Genomic DNA, 13,978 nt, shown 5'->3' on the forward strand with positions numbered 1-13,978 from the left:
AATGTTTAGTTGTTAGGTTGGATGTTTCAGTTACTCCAGTATGGGTGGTGGAAACCATTCTGACCAATTAAATTTTTTTTTTATTTTTGCCAGGAGGATGCGAGCTTATGTTTGTTTCTTTGTGTACATTTACTATCTCCCGCATTATACTTACTATAATATTGCCAAACTACCTGATCAGTTAAACTTCAGTCCATTGTTCCTACTTATTCTGCTGCCAGCTCTTTTCAGAAGGCTGCAACCACATTACAACCCAGACCCCAGACCTCAGCCATCTGTCTTTGTCTTTCTTCTTCGCTTTACACTAGCTGTGTAATAAATACTGTCTGTTTCAGGGTTTTCTGGCTGTCATGCTAAGCTGTACATGTTTAGAATGATTAAAGCTTCAATTATTTTTGCATTACAATTGTTTGTGTTTTTCTTCTGCTTTAGTAACCTCTTGATTTGCAGATTAATAATAATATTGTTATTAAAGTGTTTATTCACCGATGCCAAGGATGCAAAACAATCACAGCAGTTATGCATGGGATACATTGTGAATTTTGATAGGAGTTCTTTGTTTCATTGCTGTAACTTAGGCTTTCAGTTACTGAAAAGGCAGCACGCATACTTCCAAAAACACATATTATCTCTTTAGAAATGCCCTACCCTCTTTTCTGGCATTGAAAGTCTTTACTTGTTTTGGAAGCCATTCCATTACAATTCATATATATTTTGCTATACAAGCATTTTATGCTACTATGTTTAGATGATGTCCCATAGAAAAAAAAAAGTATGCAAATTTACTGTTCTCTAAGAGGCAGCGAACTCTCATATTAGCTAGAGTACCCCCCAAAAGGAAGAGTTACCTATCTCTAGACAGCTGTATTGAGGTTCTCGTCCCTCATTGGTACAGTCATGGGTAATTGTTGGCTAAAATGATACAATTCAGATTGCAAATAAATTTGAAACATGAAACAGGAAATTACACTGTTCATAGCACAGACCATTGAAAATATGTCCAGGTCATTTTTCATGTTTGTAATAAAAACACTAGAGTTTGCAAAGCACATATGGGTAAGATATGTTGCCCTCTCATTCAGCAGACCAACTGTATAAACAGTATAAGTTGGTGACACAACAGCTATTCACTCCAGAAACAAATTCCCTATCTGTACCCTATACTACTGAAGCTTTAGTTTTTCTGTTTTTGCACTTTCCTTTTTTCTTCCTTACCTTTTAAAAATCATAACCCTTTAAATTTTGCACCTAAAATCCATATTATGGCTTTTTTGTTTGCGCCACAAATTGCACTTTTTAATGACATCAGTCATTTTTCCCAAAAATCTACGGCGAAACGGAAAAGAAAAACCATTGTGCGACAAAGTTGAAGAAAAAACGCCATTTTGTAACTTTAGGGGGCTTCCGTTTCTATGCAGTACATTTTTCGATTTCGCTGTCGCGATCCCGAACTGAGCTAACCGGTATTCATTTACTTTTACTTTAGACCCTGCGGTGCCGCGCGCCATTAGCCAAAGGTCCCGGCCGTTCTTAGAGACTGGGCCTGACCCACTATTACTCGTGGCCACGGCGTGGCCCCGTATTATAGAAAGGGAGTGGGCGAAGGGCATACAGGTATTCCCTCCGTCCCCAACAGGTTAAAAATGAAGGAAGCAATCTAGTTGGTTGCTATGGGCAACAGTACCACTCTTCCTCTCCACAGGTTTTGATAAATCTTCCCCTTGATTCCTCTATCCTGGAATTTAAGTGTCTCAGAATTAACCCACTGACCTATTGGCTGCACTGTGTAAGTTAGGTAGTGTTTTAGACATGTGAATCCATTTTAATTTAATACCTATATTTTCTGTACTTTTTTTTTTTATTGGCATGAACTTGATTTCATACTCCGCCCCTATACATGTTATCCCCAATTCAAAGAATAGGGATTACATGTCTGATCGCGGGGGGTCTCCGGGCCTGAACTGCGGCGTTACAGTCACGGAAGCCTAGGGCAACGATTTTTTTTTTCTTTTTTACGCCATTCACTGTGTTGTCAAACTAAAGTGTTATCTTGATACTTTAGGTAGGCAGGATTAAAACAATTATAATAATTTGTATAGTTTGCATTATGTTTTACAAATTTAAAAAAATTCTAAACTTTAAAAAAAATATATTTTTTCAATTGACATTTTCTGACCACTCTAACTTATTTATTATATTATTACCGGGCTCTCTGAGGGTTCATTTGTACGACATAATCTGTAGTTTTTATCAGTAGCATTTTGTTATTGATCGGCCTATTTGATCGCCTATTACTTCATTCTTTCTGGGGTGTTATGTGATAAAAAATGCAATTCTAGTGTTTGGTATTTTTTTTTTTTTTTACATCTATGAGGTTCACCATATGGTATAAATAATGTTACATTTAAATAGTTCAGACAATTATGCACGTGACATGGCGATAACAAATATGTTTATTTTTATTATGTTTACATTCTTTATATGGAATTTTTTTGGCCAAATAGAATATCCTGAGTAAGGTATTGAAAGAATTATATAATTTGCTATGTAAAAAAAAATGCAGAGGGTAAAATGCCAAAGTAAAAACACTTATACTAGTAATACTATTTTTTGTGTTTTTGTGAACAACACAAAAACAACACGTTTGGAGTTAGAATTCCAAGCCTCAGGCTGTTGCTTTGAAAAATGGTTACAAATGTTTTCAATTCAGTTTATTTTTTGGGTTTGTATTGTAAAACTTTTTTTTTTATTAGGGAGGGAGACAGAAAAAAAGAAAGGGGGGAAGGGATGGGGCAACAAAGGGTTTGAAAAGTATTTAGTAGAATCCTGAGGCAGCAGGACATATAGGGAACTGCACTATGGGGACCTGAAAAGTCAATGATAGCGAGCATCCATAGTGCTTTAAAGGGGTACTCCCCTGGAAAACTTTTTTTTTTTAATCAACTGGTGCCAGAAAGTTAAACAGATTTGTAAATTACTTCTATTAAAAAATCTTAACCCTTCCAGTACTTTTAAGCAGCTGTATACTACAGAGGAAATTCTTCTATTTTTGAATTTCTTTTTTTGTCTTGTCCACCGTGCTCTCTGCTGACTCATCTGTCCGTGTCAGGAACTGTCCAGAGCAGCATAGGTTTGCAATGGGGATTTTCTCCTGCTCTGGACAGTTCCTGATACGGGCATCAGGTGTCAGCAGAGAGCACTGTGGAAAAGACAAAAAAGAAATAAAAAATATTTATTTCATCTGTAGCATACAGCTGCTAAAAAGTACTGGAAGGGTAAAGACTTTTAATAGAAGTCATTTACAAATCTGTTTAACTTTCTGGAAGCAGTTGATTAAAAAAAATAATAATAATAAATGTTTTCCACTGGAGTTCCCCTTTAAATCTACCTACTTAGAACAGATTTAATGACTTTTTTACATTCTGTACTGAGTTCCATTTATTCCATTATATCTTTGATTGCTATTGTGATAATTATAATGTTCTAGCCTAATCTAGTAGATTGCATACACATTTTGTTTTGAAAAGAGAAATTTACAAAAGGCTATAACATTGTTCTGTTATTCTTGGAATGTTTCTCTAAAACCATAGGTAAGTAAAGCTTGTGGTGAGCCCGAGCGTGCAGCTATGGATAGATTATATTATGTGATAATCCTGATTAACATGGAGAATGCAATCATTTTCTAGATTTCAGTCCCGCCCTTTCCCATTAATACTTATACCACATACTTCACAGGAATATACACTTTGCCGCTGCTACTAGAACTGGAGGTGGTGTGGGCAAAATATAATTTAGCTAAAATGAATTTGTACAGATAGAAACGTAAGAAATTTAGAAAAATAGTAATGTATATAGCCTAGATTTAATTATAACAGAAATTATGTTTTAATAGAGTCCATGGGGATCATGATTTATCTTGTCTGGTAACACATCCTGAGGCCTGCATTAAATACCATACCCACATGGCAGAATTTTTTTTTCACCCTCATGTGCCATTTTTAGGCTCAGGGGAAGTTTTCCTGAATCACAGCATGCTAAGGGTATAAAAGCAGATAACTGCCCAATGAGCAAAAGTCAACAATGTGTGAGTTGATCGGCACCCATAAGCCCCTAAAGTGGGCCAACATTTGATATTGAAGAACCTCCATACGATTGCTGGATCATTTGGGTAGCCATTTACTTTCATCATTGTCAGCAGTATTTTCCCTATTTATATGATTTTCAGGCATGTGTTATCCTGGTGCTTAGCCAATGAACAAATATGTATTGTTTTCTGGCTGACCAATTGGTTAGCGATTACACAGGCCCATTTGACACATAATGCCACATCTAATACAGCCTTAACCTTTAAAGGACTCCATCCTATGACGTGCACACAGTAGCTGAGAATGCGTTATAGAAGGATGGTCCCGGCTGCTATCAGCTGGAACCCGTGGCTAATGGCAGACATCAAAAGTCATCCCATTTTTAAAATAAAGTTATGTAAACAAAAATAAACACAAACATGTGGGGTTAACGCATGCGTAAATGACCGAACTATAAACATATAACATTATTTTAACCACGGGGCTAATGGTGTATATGGGAAAAAAATACAAAAGTCTATTATTGTGTATTTATGGTCACCACATATCATTAAAAAATGAATAAAAAGTGATCAAAATGTCTCATCAAAACTTGATTTTTTAATTCTAATATAGTCCAAAGGATATCTCTGCTGTACTAGCATGTGGCAACAAAAACCTCATAAGCCACTATGCAAATGAGGACATGGGGACAAATATTTGTACACATGTACCCTAGTTTATTCCTCATTTTCTATCTTGTTATTCTGTTTTTCTCCTTCTGCATCTATCTTAAACCATTTTACCCCAAATCTTTCATTGTTCTTCTTCTTTCTTTATCCACTTATTCATATTCAACTCTTCCTTAAAGTTAAAAGTTAAAACATTTTTCATTTTCTTTTGTTTGTTTTTGGTTGATTTTACACATGACTTTTGATTTGCACAATCAATCAAATCAATAAGTAAATCAATATTCAAATTTTCACTGTTGTTCACAGGGATTATTTTCTACTTGACAGGCAATAAATGTATAATTGATGGACATTGAATCCAAGGTGAAGAAATTATCCTTGTGTATTGTAACTTTCCATTAACGTTATTGAGAATTTTTTTATAATTTCATATATGATCTTATCTATTGCTTATAGAAGTGATGGGGGAAGAGAGTCTCTTCAAAATTTATCATCTAAGATTTCCAGCTTCTTACAATAAAACACAATTCACACCACAAAGACTAACCACATATTGATACATATAGTATGTACTTATCCAACATGGTATCGCAAAATCTTAGTCTTCATTTAAGATAGATTTGGCATGGAATGAGGAAGGGTAAGAAGGTTACAGCTGTTTGAGCCCTACACACTAGGTATCAGCCTCCCCCAGCTCCTCTCAATGCAGTTAACAAATCTTTTCCTATACAAGCAGTCATAAACTTAGTGACAGGTTCCCTTTAACATAATAGAGATTCAACAAACATTTTGTTATTATGCAGAAAGCATGGTTTGCCCTTTAAATAATGCATCTACCTGCAGGTGAAATCTGTCATGCTTAGTATAACTACGATTCTGTAGCTCTCTCAAGTGAAATGCTTTTCTTATCCTCCCAGGTGATAGTTGTCATTCACTTTAATAGAAATGTCAGGCTGACCTTTTATTTTACATAGTTAAAAACAATATTTAATTTATTGAGCATAAAACTTTTCCTTGTGTAATGAAAGATAACACCTGATTAACAATGCAACATTTGTGTCTTACTATGATTGCAGGAATTGTTCAGTTAATCCTTCCAGAAGATCAGAAACTGAGCTTCACCACAGTAACAGTTGGACAAAGTCTTGTATTGATCTGTGGGATACAAGGAAATATGAGGCCACCTATTGTTTGGAAACGTAACAATGTTATTTTGAACACATTGGATTTGGAAGACATCAATGTAAGTTGTGCATTTTATTTTTATCTGGCTTCCCTATCTGGGCACAAAAATATTGAATGTTTTTATATATTGTCTGGGGGAGAGACAAAACTTATGCAACTGATGCCAAGGAGGCTCCAAAGTAAGCCTTAGATCGATTTCAGCATACTTTTTCTATGGCATTTATGTACCTATCTTAACCGACCTAAATGAGATCTACAGACATATGTTAAGAGAGACTTAGGGCAGTATTTATCAAAGAGTGGAAAGATGAAAATGGTTTTAAATAATTAAAAATGCACAATATTTGTGCAAACTCCAGTTATGCTAAAAATATTTGCCATTATTTGCCGTTTTGCACCATGCATGTTGAATAGTTGTGTCTTTGTGCAAAGGAGATGTGGTTGTAGACAAAAAAAAAATTTCAGTATAGAAATGGCGAGTTCTAGCCTACAGGGAGCCTCAATAGGGGTGTAGAACACTTTGCCTTGCTGTAACATGCATAGGGTGTGTGCTGGGTTACTGAAATAATACTGTTATTCAATATGACACACAGATCAGAGGCATCACAATGACAGAGCCTAGAGGTGGCATCAGTATGAGGAGACCATATAGTGGCTGAATGACATAGCATAATAACGACATATAATAACTTAATGATACAGCGTGGAGTTGGCAGTAGCATATAGTGGCGGAATGACACAGCCTGGAGTTTGCGGCAGCATAAGGGGACCACATAGTGGCTTAATGACACAGCCTTGAGTTGGTGGTAGCATATAGTGGCTGAACAACAAAGCGGGGAGTTTGTGGCAGCATGAGAACATATAGTGGCTGAATGACACAGCCTGGAGGTGGTGGAAGCATGAGAGAGACCATATAGTGGCTGAATGACACAGTGTGGAGGTGGCGGCAGCATGAGGAGACCATATAGTGGCTGAATGACACAGCGTGGAGGTGGCGGCAGCATGAGGATAACATATAGCGGCTGAATGACACAGCCTGGAGTTGGCAGCAGCATATAGTGGCTAAATGACACAGCCTGGTGGTGGCGGAAGCATGAGGAGAACATATAGTGGTTGAATGACACAGCGTGAAGGTGGTGGCAGCATGAGGAGAACATATAGTGGCTGAATTACACAGCCTGGAGTTGGAGGCAGCATGAGGAGAACACATAGTGGCTGAATGACACAGCCTGGAGGTGGCGGAAGCATGAGGAGACCACATAGTGGCTGAAAGACACAGCCTGGAGTTGGCAGCAGCATATAGTGGCTGAATGACACAGCCTGGAGTTTGCGACAGCATGAGGAGAACATATAGTGGCTGAATTACACAGCCTGGAGGGGGCAGCAGCATGAGGAGAACATATGGTGGAAGTATGAGACAGCGTGGAGCTAGCATCAGCATGAGAATGAGACAGCCTGGAGCTGGCATAAGCATCAGGAGAATATATGGTGGCAGAATGAGACAGCCTGGAGGTGGCATCAGCACAAGGAGAACATATGGAGACAGAATGTGACATTTTGGAGATGGCGGCAGCAGCATCAGGAGTATTGAAAGTGACCCGGTGACAGAGTAATGCGGTGGGTGGCAATACCAGTACAGTGTGACGGAGGTTGGTGAAAAAAGGAGAACTTGGCACCAGATGTGTGGCATCAGATCAGTGGCAGGATCAGAATAGTAGCTGAGGCAGGTAGGCAGAAGGAAACGTTTTCTTTTGTAAAAGTGTTAGTGTGCACAAGTAAGTATTGAGGATATGCATTACATAAAACTTAACTTTTAATAATATGCTTAGGATTAGAGATGAGCGAAGTTACAGTGATTTGATTCGTCATGAACTTCTCGGCAGTTGCTGACTTTAGCCTGCATAAATAAGTTCAGCTTTCAGGTGCTCCAGTGGGCTGGAAAAGGGTGATACAGTCCTAGGAGAGAGTATCCTAGGACTGTATCAACCTTTTTTAGCCCACCGGAGCACCTGAAAGCTGAACTAATTTGTGCAGGCTAAAGTCAGCAACTGCCGAGCCGCGAGGTTCGTGATGAATCAAATCACTGTAACTTCGCTCATCTCTACTTAGGATAAAATATGTGGACTCAATTTTTTTTTTTAAATCAAACAAAAGGAAAGGTGTGCAAAAAACACCATGTGCCACCTACACCACCAAGTATTGATGTGATGCAAAGACCTCTAAAAGGTGGAAGGGAACAACATATGGTCCATTGTAACTTGTGGGGGTACAAACTTAGGCCCTACTCTCGCATTATTAATTCCCTTCTTGGCAAGTGTTACTCACCCTAAAAAGGATGGCACCACACAGGAAACTTTCTCTATTTCCACCTAAAAACACTGGGAAATGGCAGTGTTTGTAAGGGGCAATAGGGAGAGGTTCATGTGTGGGGCCGCCCTTTTTAGGGTGAGTAACACTTGCCAAGAAAGGAATTAATGATGCAAGAATAGGGCCTTACAGGGAAAGTTTTAACCCCTCCAGTTACAATGGATCATACGTTGTTCCCTTCCACCTTTTAGAGGTCTTTGCATCACATCAATATTTGGTGGTGTAGGTGGCACATGGTGTTTTTTGCACACCTTTCCTTTTGTTTGATAAAAAAAAAAAATTGGTTACATATATTTTATCCTTAGAATATTATTCAAAGTTAAGTTTTACGTAATGCATATCCTTAAACACTTACTTGTGGTCTGATGCGTAGAAATGTCTGTAACTGGGGAGCAGCGCCTTAAATATGTTTAGCACTATCCATATTTGTGAAGTGTTGGTGTGGCACCATGGTCAATCTATTCTGATGCATCAGGCACTGGTGGGTGGAAATCGTTGCTCATCCATACCTGATTTATCTTCAGAAAGGTCAGTCTCTCCACATTTTTTGTGGACAGACAAGTTCTTCTTGAGGTTACTATGGCCCCCCCCACACTAAACACCAATTCTGATTGAACACTACTGGTTGGGCAGGACAGCTTTTCCAGGGCAAACTCTACTAGTTGTGGCCAAAAATCTAGTTTGGCCCCCCAGAAGTCCAGCGGATCTTCAAGGTGTGTTGGCATGGTTATGTCAAGGTATGCCACCACCTGCTGGTTCAGGTCCTGTTCCAGGTCTACCTGTTGCTGATGAGTTCCTTCTCTATGCTGGGGAAGAAAGCTACTCATCAGTGACTGTAGACTCAGGCTTCTGCTGATGGACCTGGTACTGCTCCTGCCACCCCACCCCTCCCCAGCAGCCATGGCAGGTGAGCGCAGAGGACCCTCCCCGAGTAAGACCTGCGAGAGGATGGACGATGGCGCAAATAGACATTGGTCAACTGACTAAGTAGGATGTTTCTGTAGTAGGTCAGTTTGTCCTCCCTCTCAGTGGGTGTAAAAAAGGCCCCCATTTTGTGCCATTAGCGAGGGTCCAATAAGGTGGAGAGCCAGAAGTAATACCACTGCCGAACGGTGACAATTTGACGGTCAATACGCAAGCAAGTGAGCATACATGGTGCCATTTGTGCAAGTGACTAGGAAGGACTCCCTGCCTCCATCTCCGCTGCATACAGCCACGGTGTGTCTGGGTCCTCTGTCTCTCTCAAGTCAGGTATGCTTTGCGGTGTACAAGTGGCTGAATTGCATGCAGTGTCCTCCCCATTGTTAGGATGTCTTGCAGATGGGGGGGGACACTTCAGGAACCGCTTGACAACCAGATTGAACACATGCGGTATGCAGGGCATATGTCTCAGGCTTCCTTGTCACAGCGCAGACAAGATGTTTTTCCCTTTTTCGGTCACCATGCTTTCCATTTCCAGTTTTCCTGGATTAAGCCATGATTCTATTTCTTGATGAATGACTTTAGCAGTTCATCCCCTGTGTGACTCCGTTCACCAAGGCAAACCATGTGAAGAACAGTGTGACACAGCCGTGCCCTGCACACATGATATGCTGGAGGGGCACTGAGGCTTGTCCGTGCAGTGGAGGCTGAGGACACGGTGGAGGATGAGGAGGCAACATTGGGACCCTGGCCACGCCTCATCTTCTACCAACATGTCTTGCATGTGGCTATGTGAACCTCCTCCGGATGCTTGATGGAAAACTGCCACACCACCGAGTAGCTGATTTTCCCACCAACAGTCCGCACCGATTGACCCTACTACCGCCGACTCCAGGAACCCCTGTTCCACTACCTCCAGGGAAGGTAGGCTGGCGTGAAGCAGGTGGTCTATCCCAGGCACGTTTGGCTCCAGACTTTCCACTTCTGCCACCATGCTGACTGCCAACCATGCTACCACCTTGCTGGCTCAGCTGCTGTCTCACGGACAACCTGCAACCCTCTTCTCCAGATGATGATGAATCCCCTTCTGCACCCAGCTCCCAAGTACAATCGGCTTCATAATTGAGTTGTGTCTGCACGTCACTGATGTCCTCCTCAGGTTCCTCAAAAGTGTCTGCTTCAGGAGCCTGAACGCTCGCAACACCACCTCCTACGCCACTCTCCTCATCACTACTTGCCCGCCTAGCGGAGGAAGCGGCGGATGTCTCCTCCACTTCTTGGCTGGGCAGTAGCTGCTGACTGTCCTCTAGTAGATCACCCTCACTAGATAGTGGAACTGAACCCACAGTATAAGATACTTCTGTGGGGGAGCAAACAGCATAGGAGAGAGGCAATGGGAGGACAGGGACTGCTCCCAGGCATGCCAAGTGAGGGATATGTCTGAGGAACCCACCAACTGTTGACTGGGGGTGTCAGATGTTACAAGTGAATGACCGTGTTAGCCAATTGATGACGGCAGATGGGTTGCTGGTCGAGACACAACCGCTAGCTGATACCGAGAGCTCAGGCTTCTCACTGTGACTCCTGCTGCCACTCACCCCTAATCTGCTCTGTGCATGTCCTGGTACTTCTCTGCCTGACATAGTGCATGTATGAGGAGAGAACAATACGCTCCACTACACTTAAAGCAGTATTTGTCTACAACACCAGCAGGTGTGTACTTTTGGCTGGCCTTTCATAGTATCTAGGCCCTTAAGACTTTAACAGGAACAAAATAGTACACACCTTAGATGTACGTATGTGGTATGCACTTATGAGGGGAGGACAATGCGCTTCAGTACGCTTAAAACAGTATTTGTCTACAACACCAGCAGGTGTGTACTTTTGCCTAGTCTTTGACAGTATCTAGGCCCTTAAGACTTTAACAGGAAAAAAATGGTACACCACTTAGATGTACGCACAGGTTTCACGTAATAGAGGACAATATAGAACTTTTAGTTCTCTGCTCACCCTAACTGGCTGGCTACTACTGGCTTGTCAGTTGTTGTACACAACAGTGTTGCAGCACACAGTCGCTGTGTACTACACCCAAAATTGCACTTTTCCTCTCATTCTCACTCCCTTCCCTATCAGTGCTTCTAGTCTGGATTTGGGCTTGAGGTTAATCGCTGCTGTAAAACACACTGCTCTCTGTCCCTCTCTGCAACAGAACGCTGATGTGTCTGGGAGTTGAATCGCTGCTGTAAAAATGCTTTTCTGTGCAACACACACTGCTGTCTGTCCCCCTCTCTCTCTCTCTCTCTCTCTGCAATAAAAGGCTGAAGTGACTGGCTGCAAGATATAGGGCTGTGACATCACAGGGGTGGCTGGCTGCTGATAGGCTGCATCCTGCATGTGATCAACGGTCATCCCGCCTACCCCCCTTCCCACCTTCCTAGGATTCCTTGCCCCATGTCCTCATGTGTGGATCCACCTTTTTAGATGCCATAGAGCCTGGATCGCTCTGAATGGAGTTTAATGAAGCGATTCGCTTGATGGAATCGCAGCAATATTTGTATTCTCTGCAATTGATTTCCTGAAATTTGTAACAAATTTGGATTTGTCATATTCGATTTGCTCATCCCTAATGGTTACCCAAGTCAGCAAATTTAGTGCTAACTAGCAAGATAGTGGATATTTCTGCTGAAGAATACAGGCTTGCTTGATATCATACATCATGTTTCACTACAAGAAGTATCAATCTGCCTGAGGCCTAAAACTGTCTGATTTACCCATAACAACCAATCACAGCTCAACTTTCATCTCTTAAATTTCTCTGATAAAATTAAACATGAGCTGTAATTGGTTGCAATGGGAAAATACAACAGTTTCTAGTATCAGATAGATTGATAACTTTGGTCTATAGTGTAAACCTGTAGAAAGTAAAAGGTGAGAAGTGACAAAATTTGTTGACTGAAATGTGTAAGAGTACAAACATTATCCCTCCACTTATGTAAAAAAAAGCAGCATATTTCTTTTGAAAATAGTATCTATATTATATGTCATGTATATGATGTAGTACAGTGCCACCAATCACTGTCAATGTAGGTGGGCAGCAGGAATGGTAATTTACTGGCAGATAGCCAATTGGAGAAGCCTATTTTAGCCAAGGCCCATAAAGAGTCATATGTTGAATATTTTGGTGATAGAACTTTGCATTGCAGCAATGGTAAAAAGGAAGAAGGGAGGTTAATAATGGAAATGTTTGGCACTAGACTGAGAGTGTGCAGGGAAACTATATGAGGTGGAGGAGAGACCTGCTGTTGGCTTTAAGGAATTGGATGAACCTGCACTTGCACTATGAAGCCGATAAGTGGACTTGCAGCTGAGCTGAGTGACAGGCTGAGTGATGGCTGCCCTTTGGGTTGGCTGAAATTGTCACAGGATCCCATATGTTTAGAAGTGGCAGTGCAGTATATCAAGGCCCAAGTATTATCACAGAGAGCTGCACTCAATAGGACATGTGAGACACAGGTAAGCCCTATGGTAAGCAAAGATGAAAGCTTCAAGCCTTAACTCCCTAAGGACGCAGGGCCTGCACCTGCTTCCGCGATATAACGCGGTGACCCCGCATCATATCGGGTCGGTCCTGTGGCTAATGACAGCCGGGACCTGTGGCTAGTAGGGCATGTCACCGATCGCGCTGACGTGTGCTATTAACCCTTTAGATGAATCGATCAAAGTTGATCGCTGTGTCTAAAGTGAAAAAAATATGCTTCCTGGCAGCTCAGTTGGTCTAATCGGGACCTCCGTGGTTAAAACGCAGTGTCACGATCAGCTAGAACGCAGCAGGAGGGTCCCTTATCTGCCTCCTGCACGTCCGATCGGCAATTGATTGCTCCAAGCCTAGTAAAATGACTGATGTCATTACAAAGTAGAATTGCTGGCACAAAAAATAAGCCATCATATGGATTTTTAGTTGGAAAATTGAAAGGGTTATGATTTTTAAAAGGTAAGGATGAAAAAACGAAAATGCAAAAACTGAAAAATGCAGAGTTCTTAAGGGGTTAAAACTGAGCAATGACTTGTACACAGTGGAAGATAGTCTATCTTTTTGCCTGAGGAATGCCTGTATGTATACCGTACTTTATCTCTTTGAGCAAGTAAGCTAACCAAGAACATTAAGACTAAACGTACCTGTAGAGGAAAGTGGAGATAGAGATGAAACCCTCTTCTCAGGTACCAGGTGAACCTGTGACAAACTGTGGGTGGTCTAAAGTGATGAGCGGCAATGGCCATATTCGAATTTGCGATATTTCGCGAATATATAGACGAATGTTCGTCCTATAGTCACAAATTTCGCATATTCGTTATATTCACATATTCACATATGTGAATATTTGCATATTCGCATATTCACGTATTCAAGGAAGAAAACAGTGAGGGGGTGGGCAACTTTACTATTGGTTGCCAGGGATGTTGTTGATTACCTCTGTCAAGTGTATTTGCATCATTCTAATTGGCCCTCAAGTGAAAAAGATGGAATATGTGAATGTTCACATATGCGAATATGCGCATATGCGAATATTCACATATGCGAATATGCGCATATGCGAATATGCATATATGCGGGGAAAAAGTGAATATTCGTAATTTCGAATATATAGCGAATATATTAGCAATATTCGCGAATTTGCAATATTCGCAATAAAAATTTGAAATGTGAATATTCGCGCCCAACACTAATATAAATACTGAACTGTTATCAAT

General features: G+C 41.0%; 1 protein-coding gene across 2 annotated transcripts in view; it reads left to right on the forward strand.

Annotated features, from left to right (window-relative positions):
• FSTL5 (follistatin like 5) overlaps nt 1–13,978 on the forward strand; it is an 872,209-nt gene that overhangs the window by 571,239 nt on the left and 286,992 nt on the right. For both annotated transcript variants that reach the window (XM_056561517.1, XM_056561526.1), the window contains exon 7: nt 5,833–5,999. In XM_056561517.1, coding sequence (XP_056417492.1) covers nt 5,833–5,999 — 167 coding nt within the window. The remainder of the gene's footprint in view (nt 1–5,832; nt 6,000–13,978) is intronic.

This window comes from Hyla sarda, chromosome 1 (assembly GCF_029499605.1).
Source record: "Hyla sarda isolate aHylSar1 chromosome 1, aHylSar1.hap1, whole genome shotgun sequence".
In the NCBI taxonomy this organism is placed as follows: Eukaryota; Metazoa; Chordata; class Amphibia; order Anura; family Hylidae; genus Hyla; species Hyla sarda.